The sequence below is a fragment of the Trichoderma breve genome, chromosome 6 (assembly GCF_028502605.1).
Source record: "Trichoderma breve strain T069 chromosome 6, whole genome shotgun sequence".
NCBI lineage: Eukaryota > Fungi > Ascomycota > Sordariomycetes > Hypocreales > Hypocreaceae > Trichoderma > Trichoderma breve.
The window spans coordinates 1,391,019-1,412,236 of record NC_079237.1 but is presented as its reverse complement, the minus strand read 5'-3'; the positions used below and the strand labels follow the sequence as shown (position 1 = coordinate 1,412,236).

Here is a 21,218-nt window from a genome sequence, read left to right as displayed (position 1 = left end):
CCGGTCTCGATACTGGAAGTTGTGGCTACGAAGCCCTCGGTAATGTGTTTATATGCATCGCCCGGGAGAGGAAGACGGCAGGTTTCGTTGATGGGCTCAACGTTCTTTAGGTCGTCGATGATGGTTCCAAGGTGGAGTGGCCCATATGGGGGAGGCTTGATTGTGAAGCGTGGTGCAAGATGGAACGTTGACTCCGCTTGGGAACGGCGTGTGGGAGGCAGTTAGAGAAATGAAGGAGGAGGTATTGGGGTAATGGCCATGGTATCCTTGTTCAGTGATGAAGGAGTGATATCTTCAAGTTTCTGAGATTGTTGGTTTGGCGTCAAGTCGAGGTCAGTATATTCCCCTAGAGTAGATGACCATTTCTCATAGTTCTCCTGAAGTTTAACAATAATGAGATTTCTGATCAGCTTGCGCTCTTCTGCTGGTCTTGCTTCTCGCGGGATGTAAAGAAGGTTGTAGCCAAAATATAGACAACCTTCAATGGCTTCTTTGTAAGAGTTAAATTTGCTGTCTCGAAGCTCAATATCGCTAATCCGAAGAAGTAGTTTACGTAGCTCGGGTTCATCGAGTCCCTCAGCACCCTCATGAGCTAGACTGCGTCCTAAATGAAGCTCTAGAAGGATCTGAGCTAGTGCTAACCACATTGGATAACAGAACTTCTCGATCTTTTCTTTTCTTTTCTGAATCCGGTTCTCCTTTTCGTCTTCAATCTTTAGACTGAACTGGATATATGGGCTGTGGCGAGAGTGTACTGTCATCGAGGTAGAGGTTTCAGTAGCTGGGAAGCCGATGTCCTCGGTCTTCCAGTTTAGCGGCCTCCATGGTCCGTCGAACAGATGGAACAAAGACTTAGCTAGATTGAGACCAAGAAGATACCTGTCACCGAATGAGTAATATTTGCTATTATCTGTGTCGACTTTTGGAACATTTGGAAACGTGTGCTTATCCAATAAGTCGCGGAGGCTGACGGACGTATTGGCCCTAGGAAAGGAGAAACTGTACCGTTCGTGTGCATAGCGGAAAGCCTGGTGGTTAAATACCACGTGGAGGGGGTATTGATAGTAGAGATGTGCTGTAATCATGGTACAAAGGTCCTTCGCCCCGTAGTCTTCATCCTCGCAAGAGAGCTGTCTGATATCACTTTCTAGTCAGCTATTGCTAAGAAGAGCGGTGGCATGCCCAAAATTGTTTGGGTTAGAGGCATAAGACAGTGCCTTACCTATCAGCTCTGCAAAAAGCCTCTTGCCATTGTGCTGGTGACTGCGGTGGCTCGGGAGAGCAGGGAGATAAAAATAGATTAAAACAGGGGGGTGTGTTTCCATCGCTTGACTTGATTCCCTCAAAACCCGTGGCTTGCAACATGATCGCCTGGGGATATCCACTGGTTCCTCGGCTTGTGTCCAAGTGCTCGTACAAGTAGGTTAGATACTGCCGGATTTTGTCTGAATGGTCAGTACTATGAGCACGGCTCAACTGAATAGTGGCGACATCCTCAGATGCGGCTTCATTTTCGTCTTTCATTGTTTTGTTGATAGTTTTTGGATAATCGACAATCTCCCACGGTAAGTGAACTTGAAATCCTCAGAGTGTGTATGATCAAAGACTCTCTCACTTCATCCCAATAGATGCTATTGGAGTAGTTATATATCCTGTCATCTTTCTTTGTCTCTTCGGCTACCTGCTTTGTCTTTGTTCAGCTTCTTCTTTGTTCCGCTTCTTCTTTGTTCCGCTTCTTGTTCCTTCCTTTGTTCATTCTCTAGCTGTGTTTCTTTGTTTGTTTGCTGCTTGCTACTTCATGACTGCACTAGCGTTGCCACTATAAAGCAACTCGTAGCTATGATGTCCCTGTTCACTGCCATCCAAAGTGGTGGCTTATGAGATGTAGTAGTCAAGACATCTAGATCGTTTGTTGTCTAGCTCAAGTTGTAACAAGTAGATCATCGTGTTAATATACAGTGAGTCAGTTCACTGAACAGTTAACGAACCAACAGAGGTATATATTGAAACATGAACATGCCAAGTGTCAGGCGCTTGCGGCAAGGGGAAGAGTGCAAGAGTCAAGGCTGAGGCTTGCACGGTCACTATCACGGACCACACAGCTAGGGTTACACAAGGGACTGTATTTATCTCTGACCTTCCTAGAACAAAGGGCCAGCGGCTTCCTTTTTATATCTCTGTTCAGTCTCCTCAGCCACCTAGCTCGCTCTTTGAGAATTTAGACGCCCTATCAGGGTTCAAAGAAGAAGTGAACACTTCCTTTGTGACCTGCCTCTGACACAAAGGAAGCCAAATGCTCATCATTGTTCTCTCAATTTGAACCCATTCTCTTTGGTATGGTATAGTATATATTCATGGAACATTCTCCTTACCAGCATGCCGTTGGAAGTGCTCATCACGTATCAATTTGCAACGGAAGCTTGACATAAACCTCCCCTACGATGGAAAGCCAAACACACGCAAATCCTCTATCCCGTCGTTTAGCATCTATAGCTGCCGACCAAAGTTATCCAGCCCCCCACAACTATACCAAGGTGCCTTCCAGCACGAGGGCAGATGAAGTAGGTCCGAGTTAGATGTCTCCTTTGCATGTGTATCGATTTCAACTTTACTGATTAATCTACGGCATCTGGAAAAGAATATTGACGCTGATACACAACTAATCGGGGACATCATTGGAGAATGCGCTGCCCTGCTTGAACAACCCCCCGACAATCAGCTCACAGAACTTGTCTCCATACGCGAGTGGCAGTTTTACGTGTGTGACTTTTACGTATGGTGGACTTATTTACATTCATCCGCTGGCAAGAGCGCCAGACTAGACATTAGATGGAAGCTGGAGCCTGATATCCGAGACCTCGCGATGCCACTACTGGATGTTCTCCGAAACAACTTGCGTCAACGTAATTCTCCAACGGCACGTTTTATCTAAATCACATTTTAATCTAACTAAAATCGCAGTTATAGAACTTAAATCAAGCTTCTTGATTTCACAGCACAACCCTCTCTCACACGGGAGTAGCAATACCAACTCGAACGATGATTCTCGGTTGTCTCTTTCGGATGCAGCCAGGGGTGCTATGGAGGGCATCATGGAATCCGTCGACAAGCTACAACGCCTCACTACCGAAATTAGATATCGTTTAAGTTCCCGAGCAAAAAATCCTCGACTTTGCAGAGAAGCTCCCGAGGGATGATTTCGAAGACAGGACTCGGGTGATCTTAGAACAAAAGTTCCCAAAAGCCGAAGAGAGGCTGATTACGAAACTGGTTAAAAGCATTGCCTTTCACTGTCATCATATATTGTACCAGCGCCATCATCAGAGGTATGTCCGACACCTAAGTGTAACTGAAGGGAAACCGGCAAAGCAACAGAGCCCCCAGAATCACAGTCCGCATGATCATCAAGTTGTTTCAGATACTGAGCTATGATCGAGTACTAATCGGATGTTCTTTAGGACATATCAGATTGATGGAAAAGATGACGGATGCAAACAACAAGCCCTAACTTTCTTTGTAGTTGAATCCCTATGGCTCGACGAGTTTGGGTACCCTATTCCTCCAAAGGCAGACCCTTGTTCCATGTCTGCCATGTGTCAGATCTGCCTTCAAGAGCTGCAGGTTGAGGGCAATGAAGATCCAATGTGGTGGAAGTAAGTGCAAGCGAACCAAACGCCACGGAAGCCTAGCTAACTAACTATCACAGAAAACATGTTGAAAGCGACATGGAACACTACACTTGCCTCTCTGGTGATTGCGAAAAGTCGCTATGCTACTTCAAAAATTTCGATTCTTGGCTGGAGCATATGAACCAGGAGCACCTGGCTAGAGACACGGATATATGCCCGCTATGTGAAGAGTCCATCAATGACTCGGAACCGGTCATCCAGCAATCTAAGGTAGAAAATGATGGCTCTCACAAAAAAGTCCGTCAGCGGTCTGACGGCCAGCAATCCATATTAGGGGCTCTACAGAATGATGAGAACGATGAAAAGCGCTCTGCTACCAACACTAACAGCTCCATAGGACCGAACGAAATGGATCTACGGATGGCCGCTCACATCGCTGACCACTTGAAGAGCGTATCACTCTTATGCCTTGACGGTCTAGAACCTAGGCCTGAACGGCGATGATTCTGCTGATGTATCCTGATACAGGGGAGCTCATTACAGTAATGTTGATTTTTTCACGCTTTAATATTAAACGTTTTAATTATTTCTTTTCAAATTTGACGTACCTAGACGAAAAGCCCTTTTTACATTTCTGTGCAAAGACTCGGAGACAAAGCTCGCCAAGTATAATCACAAACGAAATCTCATAAAGCATGATGGTATCAATAGTGCTAATAATTAGACAAAAGAACCTATTCAATTGATCAATTTCCCTTTACCGCCCTCTTTCTCCCGCTTCTTCGCGTCTTCATTCCTTCTCTAAAGCTTCCCAACCCCTCTTGTACTGCTCCAGCCCCTTCATCGAGCTTTTTCGAAGACCGTTCCTTCACGTTGTGTTTGTCCGCTTCATTCTTCACATCTTGAAGCACATCCCTGCCACGACTCGTCCCATTGATCCAGTCCAACATTCCCCACGAACCATAATTCGATGTTCCCTTTCCTGCGTAGTGGATCGCTGTGCGTTGCACGATGCCACCCATGATAATTCCTGGGACAATCGTGTATCCGGACATGGCGAGGGTTTCTTCGGCGGTGCAGATTGTGAATACGAAGAAGTAGGTGAGAATATGAGGGCGTATGATGAGTGCTGGGAGAAACAGCGGGATGAAGCGGTAGAAGAGCAGTGGCGCGGGGTGGTCGGCGAGGAGACGCAGGCTGAATGGCGCGCCGGCCTTTGCGTGAGCGTAGTTTTTGTGGCGCTGGGAGAGCCAGCGGTATGATTTCCCGTGGAGGATGAAGCGGTGGATGGTGTAGAGAAGAGTTTCGCGGGCGGAGAGTAGGATGAGGACGTGTTTGAAGATTTGCCATGGGAGCGGGAGGGTCGTGGTTGTTTTGAAGACGGGATGGTTGAGGAAGAGGATGAATGCGAAGCTTATCACAGTTTCGACGGCGGTGAGGATGGCGAGATTTAGGAGGACTAGGCCGATGAGTTTGGAGAGTGATTTGGCGTCGCGAGGAGGTAAGGCTGAGCGACCGCCGTGTTTGATGCCTTCTGCGAGGCTCGGGAGGGAGACATCGAAGAAGAGGGTGGCGAGAGACGGTATTAGGAAGAAGACTATTCGGATGGCGAGGATGCCCACCATGTGGACGACGATTGGGGGTTGAGAGAGGACGAGGGTCGACCAGGTCATGTAGAAGAAGAGGAGGTTGAGCGATGTCGACCAGGAGGTGAGGGCTGGGCCCAGGAGGTATGAGAATATCGGCACTGAGAGAAGGAGATCCATGTTGTTTTTGGAAATTTGATTTGATCTCTAGAGTGACTCTGGATAGACAATACGGCGATGGTTGGATATTGTTTGGCGAGAAATTGCAGATTCCATGTGTCGCGAGTGGCAAAAGCGGTAAAGAGATGAGAATGTCGCAAATGCAGGTACAGCAGAGTTTAAAACAGAAATGGCCAATGCGGCGAAGAGACGGGGATCATGATTACGGAAGAATTCCTCTTGGTACGGATTTTAGAATAAATCTTGTTTTCGTCACTCCTCTTTTGAGTGAGAGAGAGCTGCATTGGGGGGGAGGCTTTCGATAAGTGGCATTTAGCTTGGTGATGGCTTGGTGTTGCGGCGATGACGTCGGTGAGCGCGATCGACGAAAACAGGCTAGCCAATGACGACGATGGGGAATCATGACATGTGATGGTGGGTAAAGCCAAATTTGGTGTGTTGATTGGAGTGTCTTATCTATAGTCATTTATTTGTTTCATTCGGTGCATCTTTATTGAGATGGGGAAAAAAAGGAAAATAAAATTGTTGCCATTGTCTAACATTGAATTGCAAGGTCGTTGACAGGGGATTGATTAGCGTGTATTATGACCGATGTAAGTGTGGGATTATGATGGCAATGATTAGGCTTCAAGAGATTAGAAAGTAGATGTCCTTGTAATCCGTACAGCGGAGCAATCTGGATCCTGGTCATTGTCGCTGTTGCCGTTGCTTTCTAAGAGCGGTGGTGAACCTCTTTCTAGACCCATAGCTCCCATCTGTATACCAGTCTGGGATGCATTATCTCTGTAACGGGAGGAAGCATTCGTTGCAGAAGACCCGTGAGAGCTGCCGTGTTCAGGACAATGATGGCAACTTGTTCCATTATGATTAGCATTGGGTTGAGGCTCTTGACTCTCAACATCCCTATCCCTTGCTAGAAGAATGTAAAGCGATCCGACGGCGGCCAAACCAGTTCCAACAAGAGTTGACCATTGACCTTGCAGTGTTAGCATCCTCCTACATTTAAAAGCCATAGAATATGTAACATTGTGGTACTAACCGATGGCTGCCAGAGGCTCAGCTTGGTAATTGACTGGATTGCTAAAGAAATTGATTTCGCCGACAACGATAATAGCAACAGCAGTACACCCAGACAAAGGAACCGCCGCTGCGGAGAGGAAAACATGGACCATGAGATTTACATCGTTCATGGTACCTTTGGTTGCACCGTTGGTGCCCGAGATTGGCTTATTGATCTCATAACTCTTGGCCCTGATGTTGAAACGTTCGGTCATAACCACCATCCAGATGACCGTGTGGATGCAACACCCGGCCGCTACGAGGGTCGCTGCGCCGAATGTGAGCGTTCTAGGAGCAGGAACCACGTAAATGTTGTTTGCTGATCCGATTCGAATGGGTGAGAACGGTCCGTCATTTTCGGAGCAAACCAATTCGCATGTTGTATTCTCGCCATAAGGAAAATGGCCGTTCTTATGACAGGGAAATGTTTGGGCTCGGAAGAATTCAATGGCCAGACAAACAAGTCCTATAGTGTAAAGGAACCAAAGTCAGTCGTTGGTAGTCATCGGGTAGACTATAAGCGTCAAACTGCAATGATACATACCAGTGAGTACCAGGCCTGCCCACATAAACATTATACGGCGACCTATGTAAGTGGAATACTCATGCGACCTGGAGAGCTTGATCATCAGTGGAACAACTAGGGTACCGATTGCGCACATCTGAAAGGCACCGTATACGTCCATGTCGACAGCATCTATAATGATCAAGGTAAAAGAAACAAATTAGCCTGTATTCTTTATTGGGAAAGTTATACGTATAGAAGGGTTAGAACGAGTATCTATTTCTTACTGTCGCGATGCAGAGCTGCCAAAACGATGCCATGAACTGCAGCTGAAGCTGAGAGAGGCAATGCAGTAGACAAGGCAGCACTCTTGATCCAGTCAAGCTTTCGAGCAAACACAGCTGTTGCTACGAGCACGTAGAATCTATTGGTAACGAGGTTAAAGAATTAGAAGCCGAAACTTGCACTTAGCCAATGGGATTTGAGGTGCTGTTTCGGACTGCTTGGAGGTGGTGATATGGCCCTGGTGCTCGTTGTTGCACCGAGCAGCTTACTTACAGGACTCTCGATCCGGCACCATATGAACCAGATACTGGCCATGCACATATGACCTGTAGACTGCCATCGACAGAGTTTGTAGTGGTATTTGACGATGCAACAGATGCCTGTAGCCCACCATTCTGAGAGACGGCGGCATCACTCAACGAGATGCCCCAGGAAGGAGGCGGCATCAGTCTCTCACGTTGCCGATGGATTCGGCGCAACACCTCTATGATGAGTGCGTAATTGTTGTGTAATAGTTATTAAGCAGGCGAGTGTCTTAGCCAGCTAGCCAACTATCTCTGCAGAAGCTTTACCCGACAGCTGGCGTAAGAAACTCCGGAATCATATGCAAGGGATGAGATGGTGACGGGACATATTAAGATATGGAGATATGGAACACGCCTCGCTGCAATGAGGCTCCTCAAATCCTCCCGCCTTCGTAGTTGTTCAATTGGAAAACTAGCTCCGCATTTGACGATCTGTACGAGGTGATGAAACCCCAGCTGGTAGAGGCGAAGCAATGGAAGGATTCTTCGTTGTTGATGGTCTCCATCCTGCGGGCAGGCAGAATACGACCTAGCGATGCGAGAGAGTTCCAGGTGACGGAACACGCCATATTATATCGGATAGAATTGCCTGCTGCAGTTGTCTGGATGAGGCATAGACGAACACAGCCATGATTGCAAAGGCTGCAGGTCATGATCCAAGCTGACGGCAGCTGATTGTCTATTGTCTGCAATATTCTCTGATATTTTATCAATTAAACGGTCGCCGCCACTGTGGCCACCACCAGAGCTGTAGTCTCATAAATATAAGACTCGAGCCACTAGTTCTCTTCTGCTTTTTGGATGCTCAGCCGACACCCACACTTGGGAAGAGTAGCGGAACAATCTTCGTCGGGGGGCCAAGAACCGGGGGCCGGATCGCCCCCATCCAAGGAACATCTCATATTGGTGGTTTAGCAGATTAGCTCTGCATCACTGTTGAAAGATTGCGTGGCTGCGTGGCAATCTAGCCGGAACTGATCGACACGCGTAGCCAAGTCCACTTGAAGGGTTGGCATTATGACGCCTGCGAGGCTATTCATAAGGCGGTGCCAATCTCTCCTCTAGTCAGATGCACGTGAAAAGCTTCTTGCATTAGCCAAGAAGGCCAAGAAACTGCCCCGTGGAGATCGGACGGGCTGATTCAAGAGAGAAGAAGAATAAGAGTTGGTCGGTTCCGCTGTGCTCGGAGAAGAAGCAGGTTGACGCTTCCAGTTCTCTTCAGTGAGGTTGGCGGGGCTTGTAAGCCTCCAGCGCTGTATCTGCTCAACTCAGTGCACTGGAGCCCCGAACAAGGTGCCTGAAGCCACTGGCGGGCCCTACAGCTCCAATCGGGCACCTAGAACGGCGGCGGTGAGACACGATCAATTTTCTTCAGCGTCATCACGTCTCAACTCCCCTGGCGCTCAGCCAAATTTGAGCCAGCGATACGAAACGTCGTCTGGCTCGGCGATTCTGCCAGCATCGATATGGCACAGGATGGCGGCGATTCTCTCTCGACAAGTCAGATCAGGGACTGGAGGTCCATCGTCACGTTGATAGTCTTTGTTCTCACAAGTAAGTCGAGTCGCCACCAGCACCGCCTTGACATTATCACCAACGCATGTTGCTGACTTTGCCAGACATCAATGTCCTGTTTCCGTTTCATATTCCCATCTACATTCCTAGAAAACTCTCAAATCTCTTCTTGGATGCCCTTGGGGTTCTGAGAATCATTCCAAAGCGCCAGTATCGCTCTCCTTCGCTGACCGAAGACGACAACAATGGCAAGATCAAGCCCTGGGTGCGGCTCAACTTTCCCATGAACATGGTCACGGCTCCTCTTATTGCGGATTTGTTTCTATTGGCAATCCTCGCCATTGGCCGACAGGAAGTCCACGATGGCACCCTTGGCGCTGACAATATTGCTCCAATCGACGTCATGGCCTTCTTCATCACCTTGGCCTACATCGCCATATCCATCGATGCCTCTGGGCTCATTAGGTACCTGGCATTCAAAGTACTCCAATGGGGAGGTAGCGCTGGGCATCGACTCTTCTTCTATCTCTACGCCTTCTTCTTTGCCCTGGGCACCCTCGTTGGCAATGATCCAATCATTTTGTCGGGAACCGCGTTCCTTGCCTACATGACACGAGTATCAAGAAACATTACTCATCCCAGAGCATGGATCTTCACTCAGTTTGCTATTGCAAATATTGCATCTGCTATTCTGGTTTCTTCTAATCCGACAAACCTCGTTCTTGCGGGAGCCTTTAACATCAAGTTCATACACTATACTGCCAACATGATTGTCCCAGTTATCGCCACCGTTATTGTTCTCTTTCCTTTCTTACTCTACTTTGTATTTGCAGATACAGACCTCATTCCACACAAGATCGAGATGCATGAGCTTCCAGAAGAAATCAAGGCCAAGAAACCCGTCAACCCCAACATCCCACACGCAAGGGGCCACACCGACGCGGATGAGGCCGACCTCGCCAATAACGAGCAAGGGCAGCTGCTATCGTTGGAGGAAATCATGAATCCGTTTCTAGACAAACCTGGGGCCGCATTTGGCACCCTAATCATGGCTGCCACCCTCATCACTGTCCTAACGCTCAACGCTACGGGTTCCAAGAGCGGTGCCCATCCGGTATTTTGGGTTACTCTACCAGCGGCTTTTGTCATGTTCTGTTGGGATCTTGGCTCAGGATGGTACCATCGAAAAGAAACGCGTGAGATTGCAAGAAAGGGTAGAGAGGAATTTGAAATTGCACATGCTGAGAGAATCTTTCGACAAGCCGAAGAAGCGAGACGGCCACCAGTTACTGAGATCGAGCTTCAAGATACTACGGACTGTGAGAAAGATTGCTCCACTCCTAAATTCGACTCTACAGAGGTTCAATCTCAAGGTCTGAACACTGTTGACGGGGTCGACGAGTCTGTTCAAAAAGCTCAGAACAAGGGTGGAGGTAACCCCAATTCACCTGTTCATGCCACTGGCCATGTCCCGCCCCCGACAGTTCGCTTGACAGAGGATACTGGTGGTCGTAGTATTGGCGCTGCGTCGTCCGCTCATATGGATCCCTCAAGGCTATCACCACATGCAGACATGGATACACAAGAACAACAAAATTCGAAGAGCGAGATCAGTTCGCTTGAGGAGAAGAGCACCCTCAACCAACCCGGCACAAGTTCCCCCGTTGAAGGACTTTTCGTGTCTACGTTAGAAGAAGATGTGGAGAAAAGCCGTCAAAAGTCGCTGGCATCTATTCAACGGCCCCGCGGACCAGCTACTTTGATGTCTCTAGGTCAAGATGCGCTTAGATGGTGCCAGGAGACATTTCCCACAGCTACTACTGTCGCTCTCCACTTGCCATTCGCGCTTGTCCCTTTCGCCTTTTGCATGTTTGTCCTTGTTCAAGGGCTTGTTACAAAGGGCTGGGTGCCAGTTTTTGCTCACGGATGGGACCACTGGGTCAATAGAACAGGGACAGTTGGTGCCATAGGAGGCATGGGCTTTCTTTCCGTTGTCCTGTGCAACGTACGTATATGCCATCATGTGATTCGGGAATTAGCTAACAACCTTTCAGTTCGCAGGAACAAATATCGGGACCACGATATTACTTTGTCGAGTCATTCAGCAATGGCAAGAGATTCATCAAAGAAGCGGTATTCCCATTAGCGACCGAACATTCTGGTCAACTGTCTACAGCATGGCAATTGGCGTCAACTATGGTGCGTTCAGCTCTGCGTTCAGCGCTTCGCTTGCCGGTCTCCTTTGGCGCGATATCCTCGCCAGAAAACACATTCACGTGGGAAGTATGGAATTTTTCCGCGTAAATATCCCAATCATTTTGATCACCATGATTGTGGGATGCACTGTTCTTGTGGGAGAAGTGTACATTATACGGAAAGAGACGCCTTACGAAATGTGAATGCCCTAGTATGAAGCATATGAATAGTCATGACAGCGTATATATGATCACCCCAGGCATAGAGGATTTTGTTTGGTTTGTATATTCAGCTAGATAGATACTTAGTTCTTATATCCCCATTAGCATTTTAGCCTTTATTCCTGGCATTGACCTTTGTAATATACGTACATGCCCGTATGTCACGGAGTAGTAACAGTGCGTGCGCAACAAACAGACTTCAATCCACATCTGGAACAGCAAACGAAACAAGCTGTTGCCTATGAATAAAACAAATTAAGAACCAAGAGATACATTCATTAGGCTCGACATGCCACTTGTCTGGCACTGGCTGCACACGGTGCGTAGTTCGTGCCAGCTGCTATTTTCTTTCGTGTTTCCAGCTCGTCACATCTGCTTCACCTGCTAGCCACCTGCTCGCTATCTTCGATTTCACTTTCCATGATAGCGACGAAACTCAATTCGTGAATCAGAGAACATCTGTGGCTGTTACCTGTGCAACTAGGATTGCGTTGGGCGGCGAGGCTTTTCGTCTGTTCTTAAGGTTTGTGGCGTATTGAACAACAAACAAACGTCGTTCGATCAACACCCTCTTCTTGTTTTTTCTCTTCTTTCACATAAACAAACTCGATCATCACCATAAAGAAACACCTTCGATTCCAATTATCACCATATCAAAACTTCATCGGGTCCGATTATTACTACGTCAAAACACAAAGAGGTTCTTTGTAGCTTGTCGATATCTCTCATCATGGCCCGTTTCAGGAAGAATCGAGCTCACCAACCACGACCACGACCTGCAAAGCCGACGGCGGTGCCAAAGCCAACGAGAGTGTCAAAGTCGACGGCAGTGTCAGAGACAACGGCAGCTAGCAGTTTGTGTAGCCTCCCGCCCGAACTCTTTGACCGAATACTCAGCGAGGTCACGAGCGGAAGTGATTTGAACTCCTTGTCTCGGTGCAGTCACGGTCTTTATTGGGCAGTTTCAGATTTTCTCTATACCAAAGCCTTCGGGAAGGAGATACCACGTAGAAGAAAGTACGATGATGAGCGCGATGATGCTCTTGCATTTATTTTCGTCCATGCCGTCAGGCATGATTCAGGGACCTTAATAAAGTGGCTAATCTTTAGAGAACATGGCTCACGTTTAAGAGGGTAAGTGCACCTTTGACTCAATCCATTCGAAGCTTGAAGTTAATTATCATAGACTATTCCCTTGGAACAAAAACTTCACTTATCTGCACTACGCGCTGCTTCAAGATGCCCCAAAGGTCGCAATCCAGCTTCTCAAGCATGGGGCTGAGATCAACGAAAATGAAGCGCTATATCCCGATCTTACACATCTCTACCTCGCCCTTCCCCAACTTCTTAGTAACAGGATTGGGTCTCTTGATGGACCTCTTCGCATCGCGTGCAGTTATGCCCTCCCCAGAATGGCTGAATATCTCTTGATACGAGGCGCCGATCCCAATGCCCATAGTGATTTTGGGTTTGCAGCAATTCACATAGCAGTACGGCATAAGCTTCCCTGGAGTCAGTTCGAGCTCTTCTCTCTATTGAATCAAATTGCAGATAAGTCCTGCGAGAGTGTTGATCAAACAAATGACTCCGAGGAGAATCAGAAAAGAGAGAAAGATCTCAACAATTTTGGAGGGGAAACAAAGTCCCAGAGGATGAAAGCACAATTTGTATCCACGGAGGTCAAAGAAAAGGAATTTTCACCTTGGGGCGAACCGGAGGATACTCCAAAGAAAGACTTTAAGACGATTCAATGGGAAGCCAAAGTGCTTCAAACCGTCGACGTGCTACTGCGCTTTGGTGCTGACTGCAACCTACTTGCACTGGATTCTTGCCATCACCAATGCAGTCATAAGTGTTGGAAGTCGTTTTCCTGTGCTCCAATTGATCGACGAGTTCTCCATTTTGCAGCTGCTAGTGGATACGCTTCAGTCGTATCATCCTTGGTCGAGAGAAAGGCACGTGTATTCCAGGCAGATGGACAGGGCAATCTTCCCGTTGTTCATGCCATGGCTCAAGATCACGATGAAATTTTGGCTTTTCTGTTGAAGAAAATGAAACAGTTTGCGAGATTAAGATCGCACCGCGGTAATCTAGTCGTTTGCGAGACTACGGGAAGCACGGTTCTTCACATGGCTTGCCGATTTGGACATCATACTGTGGTTAGGGATCTCATAAAAAGGGGTGCCGACGTGAACGGAGTGGATTTACGAGGCCGGACGCCCTTACACGAAGCTGTTGGACAAACCGCCCCAGATTTGGAGGAACGTCTTGTCGAGACGCTCTATTTACTTTCGGAGAACAATGCTAATCAAGAAATCATCGATTACGATGGGAGGAGGGCGGGGGATTTGGGAGCGAAGCATAGACTTGGGGGGGTTCGGGCGCTGTTTGAGTATGCTACTATGGCTAGATACGACTGGCAGCGCCTTACCGAACCTCATTTGCACGGACGGGCAAATGCGTAAGTGTTGACTATTCATCCATCCTATCATTGAGCTGGGGCTAACAAAACTTCCTAGTGTGAATAACGTGCCACCTCCGGACCCCAGCTGGTTTGTAAATGAGGAACCAGACATTCCCCCACCGATTCGCCATGACCTGGCACCAAAGAAGGCTCCCATTTGGGTCAAGAAGGAGAGTTTCCCTTCGTTGAAAGGTTCCGGGGCACCGCGTAAGGTAGCCGACCCTCCTCCAAACAAGAGGAATTCGGTGGCTAGTCTGCGAATTATCGACCATCCTCCAAACAAGAAGCAATCGGTAGCTGGGCCGCGAGTAGCTGGTCCTCGAGTAACTGGTCCCCGAATGGCTCTTGAACTGTTGTTAGACACAGTAGGGCCGACAGAGATGACAGATGAGGAAGAGCCAACAGAGACCGAAGAGCCAACAGAGACCAAAAAGCCAACAGGCAATGAGATAAAGGGTAAAAGGGGAGGACGCAAGAAATGGAATCTTGTATCACTCAAATAATGGCGCTGTTTGGATAGTTTTGTTTCTATTTTGTTTCTATTTCTTTCTTTTTTGGGATTATATGAGGATACGTTTTATATCCTAGGCGTTCACTCCAGTTCTTACCTTGTAGTTAATCTATTAGAAGATGACTTTGAGTCCCCAGCCAGCAGCCACGCCACGGGCAAGGTAAAGCGTAGCAACAGTGGCGGCGTAGAAAACGCCTGCGAAAATAATGACTCCGTTGTAGGAGCCGCCATCTGTTTTCAAGATGGCTCCCGCGATTGGAAGGCCAATGAGCACACCGAAGCTTGCGATGAAAAAGGCCGTGCCAGTCCGCTTGCCGATGTCTTCAATATTGCAGACTCGACTAATGCAAACCGGCGTGATACTAATCGCGGCACCAGACCAGAAACCATACAGCACGGTAAAAGAGTATATGGCAGCCTCATTGGTGCCGGCGGTGTACCAAAGCGCGAATATCAAGGCTGCACATGTGGTGGAGCAGATGGCAAGTACATTAAAGGCACCGAAGCGATCGGCAGCGTAACCTGGCAAAGCACGGCCGGGAATTGCACCGACGTTGACGAGAGCGTTGAGGAGATATGCTCGCTGAGTGGGCATACCGGCGTGGATGGCGTAAGAAGAGATGTACGTGTAGGGGATGAAGACGGCGAATTCGACAAGGAAGACGGCGAGGGTGGTGAGAGCATATTTGGGATCGCGAAGGGCTTTGAAGTCGATGGAGCTGCCGATACGAGTGCTGGTGTTCTTGTTGTGAGGCAGTCGCTTCTTCATCAGGCAGACGGAGATGCAGCCCATGACCAGGCATATGAAGGCGATGATGCGGGTGGCCCAGGGGAAGCCGATCTGCGGGGTGAGATATAGAATGATGAGAGGGAACACGATGCCTCCGAGGCCACCGGCGGTGCAAGCAATTCCTGTTGCCAGAGCACGGCGCTTGTCGAAGTAGTGGCCGATGATGGCAATGGCTGGATTGAAGAGCAGGGAGGCTGAGGCGCCGCCGAGGAGGCCGAAGCAGAGGAAGAATTGGTAGAATTCTGAGATTGATAGTCAGTATAATACAGGAGTTGAAGAGAATAGGGAGAATATGCTGACCTTTGCATAGCCCGATCAGCATCATGGAAATGACAATGCCGATATTCCCTGGGATTACCAGATACTTGACATCATATGCGTCGAAGATTGGACCTAAAGAGACGATTGTTAGCAACACACACATGTCAACTTACCTCACTCGCCAAGGCTCTTCTGTCTTCTGTATTGCTTCATAAGAAACTGACATTCAAGTGTGCCAACCGAGAAAGAAACGAAGGACATAACATACCAACTTGCGCTCCGCAAAAGTAGAGAAAAAAGGCATAGCTGCTCAGAATCCAACCAATTGTCGATTCTGGAAGATTCCGCAACTCATTTTCTGATAATCTGGCCTGCAACACGGCCATGGTGTTGAGGAGCCCCATAGAGGGGATCATGCAGGCCCAAGAGCCGAGGACGACGAGCCATGCTTGGAGACCGCCATCGGGGTATGTGGTTATTGAAAGGTCGTCAATCGTTAGCACCGCTATATATACAAGCTGTTAGTCTATGATGAAAGAATAAGGGGAATATAGAAAGTAAGGCATGAAATCCGGGGGGATACTGTGGAGTCATGCACGAGGGAGAGAGGGACGAACCGCTCGCTGTCATTTTTGGGGTATATCTAAGCACGAGAGATTCTGCAAGTCTACAAGGCACAAGAAGAAACAAATTAACAATGAAATCACAGACGAATAACGAGGTTCCCAGTTTTTAGGAAACGGGTACGGGGGAGCTTTTATTAACATCTTTCGGACTAGAGAAAAAAAAATTATGGATTAGACTATCGGTGCCGAGAGCAGGCGAGACACGCCATTACAAGAAGTGGATTCTTAGTGTTAGTGAGCTGCACGCCCTACAGGAACCATGACATGGAGGTTTGTAATGCAAAGTCGTGGTTATTCATTAGTTTTGGGCATGTGGAATTATTTCAATGTGGAATTATTTGCAAGATATATATGAGAATGATATATACCAGACCTCAGAAGAAATATCCGATGGGTATCGGAAGGAAGAACAAGAAGCGTCGTTCGTCGGAGTGATAGTAATAGTAGCAACAAAGCCATTACGCTAGATTGGGTAGGCCGGCGGCGGCATGGGATAAGCAGCTGGAGCTTTTTTTTTTTTTTTTTTTTGCTCTCCTTGTTGCCTTCGTTTGGACCCATCACGGAAAGCGCCGGACTCAGAAGTTATGACTAACAGAAATATCGACGGGAGCCACAGCAAGATTCTTACTTGATTTGGATGTTTTATTCCATGGCTTTGATAGCTTTGTGAGTAATAATACATGGTTGATTGCTCTATCACCGAAAGTGGGCTTCTTCTTAATCTTGGCTGATCTGTAATGCAGTCAACCAACCAATCGGTAAGCTAGAGCATTAGGCTGTCGGCAGGAACTTGGATGTTGCCGAGCACCTAGTTACGGGGCGCAATATTAAACAGTAGAAGACGAAATAGGCATCATCAAACAGATACTTCTGTTGCGCATCCAAATGCCAACCGAGCTGAAATAGAAACCTCAGTTACGCCTTGAGCAAACAAGCAGTTGGTTTGGCTTATACCCGGTGATAGATGAGAGGTATTGGTCACTGAGGTAGCAGACATATCTACATCATTGCGGAATTTGGTAATAATTACAACAGACAGGATGAGGAATATGCCTGTAAGTCAGAAATTTGATTCAGATAAACGATGCAAAATCGTCGTGGCTACTGCCGACGGGCATGGTTCAAAGACTCGATTAAACTCGGATACATATCCGCCAGAAACAACCCCTCCACAATTAGAGCTGATCCCCCGCCAACGGTGATTTGGTTCGAGATCACGCAATCGCCAACACAGAAACACCAAGACTGTCCATATCGGGAACATCATCAAACAGTTCCGCAGCGGAAACGTTGAAATATGGCGAGCCAAAAAGATGCCAAAAATGAAGGCCAGAGCAGTGGCGCTCCAGATCCAATGGCCGACTATGACCTCTCTCGGTCCATCCAGCCCGCAGTCGGCATGAGGCAAGGCTTATCAAACTATGGCGACCCTCATTTCTCCCTATTTCTTCGCAAAGTCTTCATTAAAGCGCTCGGATACAGCGAGGATGCGCTCTCAAGACCAATCATTGGCATAATCAACACTTACTCCGGCTTCAATCCTTGTCATGGCAATGTCCCGCAGCTCATCGAGGCTGCAAAGAGGGGTGTCCAGCTCAACGGTGGGCTGGCCATTGAGTTCCCGACTATCAGTATCCACGAATCCTTTTCTTCACCTACGAGCATGTTCTTGCGTAATCTTATGAGCATGGATACCGAAGAGATGATTAAAGCGCAGCCAGTGGATGCGTGCATTGTTATCGGTGGTGGGTTCCAGCTCTGCTGTTGCCAAACTCCTCTCAGTACCTGTTTAACTGATGTGAACTCTTGAGCTTAGGATGCGACAAGACAGTTCCGGCTCAGCTCATGGGAGGCATATCTGCCAACAAGCCCATATTGCCTCTGATAACAGGGCCAATGATGCCGGGAAGCTTTCGAGGAGGCCGCATCGGTGCTTGTACAGACTGCCGCAATAACTGGGCTGCTTTCCGCGCAAACGAGATTGATATCGAGGATATTTCAGCTCTGAATGAGGAACTTGCTCCGACGGTAAGATTCATTTCCCTATGATAAACTCTAAAACTTATCATTGATTAGGCTGGAACTTGCGGCGTCATGGGCACGGCGAGCACCATTGCGTGCCTTACGGCTGCTCTTGGACTTATACCACTTCGAGGAGGCGCAACTGCTCCCGCGGTCTCAAGCGCTCGACTAAGGATAGCTGAGCAGACCGGTGCAAATGCCATTGGAGCAGCCAAGTACAAGCGCACACCTCAGTCGATCCTCTCTGAAGCATCTTTTCACAACGCCATCACCGTTTTGCAAGCAATTGGAGGCTCAACCAACGGTATAGTGCATCTCCTCGCCATTGCAAATCGGCATCCAGATGTTTACGGCAAAATTACTCTAAAGACAGTGGATGAGATAGGAAGAAAGACACCATTGATTGTCGACCTCAAGCCCAGTGGTGACAATTATATGACGGATTTACACAACGCTGGCGGCATTCCTGCTCTATTCAATACGTTACGGCCTCTCTTGAAGCTAGATGCCCTGACAATAACTGGAGAAACACTTGGTCAAGCTCTGGATGCTGAGAATTTTCGCTCGTTTCCGTTTTCTACTCAGATTATTCGGCCATTGGACAATCCCTTGTATCCATCGTCAAGCCTAGTGGTGTTGTATGGCAACATTGCTCCGGATGGTGCCGTTATCAAAGCTAGTGCCAGCAAGTATCGCCATCTACTCAACCACAGAGGGCGAGCCGTGGTGTTTGCCGGTCCTGAAGACCTTGCCAAGCGTATCGACGATCCGGATCTCGATGTTGATGAAAATTGTGTTTTAATCTTACAGGGCATAGGGCCTATTGGCTTCACAAGTCCAGGTATGCCAGAGGCAGGTCTTATACCCATCCCACGCAAGCTCGCCGCTCGTGGGGTCAAAGATATGCTGCGGTTGTCGGATGGGCGCATGTCTGGCACGGCGGGAGGAAGCATTGTGTTGCATATTTCGCCCGAAGCTGCTTTGCCAGAGAGTGTCCTCGCCATTGTGAGAGATGGCGACATTATATACTGTGATGTTGAAAACAGAATACTTCAAGTGGAGATGGGTGAAGATCAGATCACCAGAAGGATAGCGGATAGAAAAGCAAGGTTAGACGGAAGGCTGGAAGCTCAGGGCCCTGCAGAATCTAAGAGACGATCGGCTCGTGGATATAGAGGTCTGTATGAGAAGAGTGTGATGCAGGCCCAAGATGGTGTCGATTTTGATTTCTTGACTGCTAATGGAGCAGATCAATAAATTAATACACATATGTCACACGCTTTTGATAGGTCTTCTGGAAACCTCGATGTGTCAAGATTAGTTGGAGGCGTTAATTTTTGGAGCTGCGATTAATTGTGTGCCCAAAGATGCCATTCATGGCTGTACGCTCTAGTAGACGTGAAGACGGGAGGCAGCTAAAACCGCTCGTCGCTTCAAGATCAAACAGAAGCCCCTAATTCGCGCTCAAACTGATCAACAGCTTGTCTGATTGAGTCTTTCCAATCATAGGCCTGGAGTTTGCCTATCTTTTCCCTGAGATATATGCCGTAATTGTCAAAATCGGTTCCCATCTCCTCGTGCCGCCCCTGCGACATGATTCCTATGGTGCGGCTCTGGGCAACTATCCACTGTGTTCTTGGCCGTCGAATATCACTATATGCCTTGAAAGCCGCCTCGAGTAATTTCCGCCTGGTTGTAGAGCCTTCGGACGCACCTAAGCGCTCTGTAGCTGATTTTAGGAGTTCCGCTAGAATCAATGCCTCTTCGATACCCATACCAGCTCCTGATCCAATATGAGGCGTTGACGGATGGGCAGCATCTCCTGCGAGGACTGTACGCCCATAGGCATAGGACGGGAGTGGGTGGACGTAGCTGTCAAATAGAGCCCAGCGGTTGAGCTTATCCGGCAAGGCTTTTATCACGTCCTTCACAGAAGATCCAAACTTGGAAAAGGCCGCCTCAACATCTTCTTTGTTTCCCTCGGATACTAAGCTGTCCAAGCTGAGCGAGTCTTGTTCATCGTGCACATAAGCCACCACGTTAAGGAATGGGATGCCCCCTGGGCCGAGAATTGCGTATGTCACCATGGAAGCGCCTTGACCTAAATACCAAACGGGGTCTTTAACAAGCTGGCCTAGGGCTGCTGTGGCTTTGTCCATGGTAATTAGGCCGCGGTAAGCACTCATATTAGAGTAATGGGCGAAGGATGATGGGTTGTCCGAGCCTCCGACAATTTGTCGAACACGAGACTTGATACCATCGCATCCAATAACTAAAGAAGTCGAAAGAGGAGATGAATCAGTATTTTTGACATAACGGAAGCTCATACGGCCATGTTCATCTCGAACAATGGCGTGCTGATCGTCATACCTGCGTCGGCCTCAGCTGTAGTACCATCAGCAAACTGAAGGAGAAGTTTCTCATCATCTCCTCTCTCGACAATTGCCTCTATGCGCTTCCCTAGCTTGATACGCTCTTTAGGAATAAGCTGAAGCAAGCCCTCTACCAATTTAGCACGGTGAGCCGCATGGAATTCGTACGGCGAGATCACTAGATCGTACAGCTGATCTGAAGGGCGAAGGCTTAGATCGTCCCTAGAGCCATTGACCAAGTTGATGTTGCTCATCGATTTTGAGACTTTGAGTAAATGTTGTGTAGCTTCAGGGTGTAGAGTTGCCAAGGATTGGGCAATGGTGGAAGTAATTGTGATGCCAGCCCCCATCTCTGTCAATTCGGTGGATTGTTCGTATATAGTGAATGGAATACCTCGGTCTAAAAGGCCGATCGCGACGTGGACGCCCACAACGCCTGCGCCCACGATGGCTATGTCGAATGATGGACGATCTCCTTGGCCATCCATTGTGCTGAGAGAATTGAGTTGCGATATTTACGTGCAGTGTTGAGGTAAATACATATATATAGATGTTGTTGGGGGGACGAGCGGTCTGGTCAAGATGGCGACTTTAGCAGGTCGTCTTATATATTAGATTGCATCTAGCCAGGGTGGCTTCCTTCCTTAGCGTCAGGGCCAAGCTGCATGAAGCAACCCATTTATTCCATTTA

The 21,218-nt window shown here is 48.1% G+C and overlaps 9 protein-coding genes across 9 annotated transcripts; 4 read left to right on the top strand and 5 right to left on the bottom strand.

The window, feature by feature from the left end:
• Window positions 1-221: 221 nt before the first annotated feature.
• T069G_09369 (uncharacterized protein) lies at window positions 222-1,085 on the bottom strand (the record flags this gene model as incomplete). The annotated part of the gene is made up of 1 exon (XM_056176579.1): window positions 222-1,085. The coding sequence occupies one exon, from the start codon at window positions 1,083-1,085 to the stop codon at window positions 222-224; it is 864 nt and encodes a 287-aa protein (XP_056025057.1).
• A 2,506-nt stretch (window positions 1,086-3,591) lies between these two features.
• T069G_09368 (uncharacterized protein) lies at window positions 3,592-4,133 on the top strand (the record flags this gene model as incomplete). The annotated part of the gene is made up of 2 exons (XM_056176578.1): window positions 3,592-3,653; window positions 3,707-4,133. 2 exons carry the CDS (start codon window positions 3,592-3,594, stop codon window positions 4,131-4,133), a joined length of 489 nt encoding a protein of 162 aa, XP_056025056.1.
• Window positions 4,134-4,375: 242 nt separating this feature from the next.
• Window positions 4,376-5,395, bottom strand: T069G_09367 (fatty acid hydroxylase superfamily domain-containing protein; the record flags this gene model as incomplete). The annotated part of the gene is made up of 1 exon (XM_056176577.1): window positions 4,376-5,395. The coding sequence occupies one exon, from the start codon at window positions 5,393-5,395 to the stop codon at window positions 4,376-4,378; it is 1,020 nt and encodes a 339-aa protein (XP_056025055.1).
• Window positions 5,396-6,030: 635 nt separating this feature from the next.
• On the bottom strand, window positions 6,031-7,690 carry T069G_09366 (uncharacterized protein; the record flags this gene model as incomplete). Its single annotated transcript, XM_056176576.1, has 5 exons — window positions 6,031-6,371; window positions 6,435-6,920; window positions 6,999-7,151; window positions 7,247-7,383; window positions 7,518-7,690. 5 exons carry the CDS (start codon window positions 7,688-7,690, stop codon window positions 6,031-6,033), a joined length of 1,290 nt encoding a protein of 429 aa, XP_056025054.1.
• A 1,325-nt stretch (window positions 7,691-9,015) lies between these two features.
• T069G_09365 (arsenical pump membrane protein domain-containing protein) lies at window positions 9,016-11,463 on the top strand (the record flags this gene model as incomplete). Its single annotated transcript, XM_056176575.1, has 3 exons — window positions 9,016-9,103; window positions 9,169-11,069; window positions 11,119-11,463. The coding sequence occupies 3 exons, from the start codon at window positions 9,016-9,018 to the stop codon at window positions 11,461-11,463; spliced, it is 2,334 nt and encodes a 777-aa protein (XP_056025053.1).
• Window positions 11,464-13,883: 2,420 nt separating this feature from the next.
• T069G_09364 (uncharacterized protein) lies at window positions 13,884-14,448 on the top strand (the record flags this gene model as incomplete). Its single annotated transcript, XM_056176574.1, has 2 exons — window positions 13,884-13,942; window positions 14,001-14,448. 2 exons carry the CDS (start codon window positions 13,884-13,886, stop codon window positions 14,446-14,448), a joined length of 507 nt encoding a protein of 168 aa, XP_056025052.1.
• Window positions 14,449-14,568: 120 nt separating this feature from the next.
• Window positions 14,569-16,137, bottom strand: T069G_09363 (major facilitator superfamily domain-containing protein; the record flags this gene model as incomplete). Its single annotated transcript, XM_056176573.1, has 4 exons — window positions 14,569-15,488; window positions 15,547-15,639; window positions 15,776-16,012; window positions 16,125-16,137. The coding sequence occupies 4 exons, from the start codon at window positions 16,135-16,137 to the stop codon at window positions 14,569-14,571; spliced, it is 1,263 nt and encodes a 420-aa protein (XP_056025051.1).
• Window positions 16,138-17,430: 1,293 nt separating this feature from the next.
• Window positions 17,431-19,412, top strand: T069G_09362 (dehydratase family domain-containing protein; the record flags this gene model as incomplete). The annotated part of the gene is made up of 3 exons (XM_056176572.1): window positions 17,431-17,878; window positions 17,950-18,161; window positions 18,210-19,412. The coding sequence occupies 3 exons, from the start codon at window positions 17,431-17,433 to the stop codon at window positions 19,410-19,412; spliced, it is 1,863 nt and encodes a 620-aa protein (XP_056025050.1).
• Window positions 19,413-19,594: 182 nt separating this feature from the next.
• Window positions 19,595-21,015, bottom strand: T069G_09361 (FAD binding domain-containing protein; the record flags this gene model as incomplete). The annotated part of the gene is made up of 2 exons (XM_056176571.1): window positions 19,595-20,427; window positions 20,526-21,015. 2 exons carry the CDS (start codon window positions 21,013-21,015, stop codon window positions 19,595-19,597), a joined length of 1,323 nt encoding a protein of 440 aa, XP_056025049.1.
• Window positions 21,016-21,218: the final 203 nt, after the last annotated feature.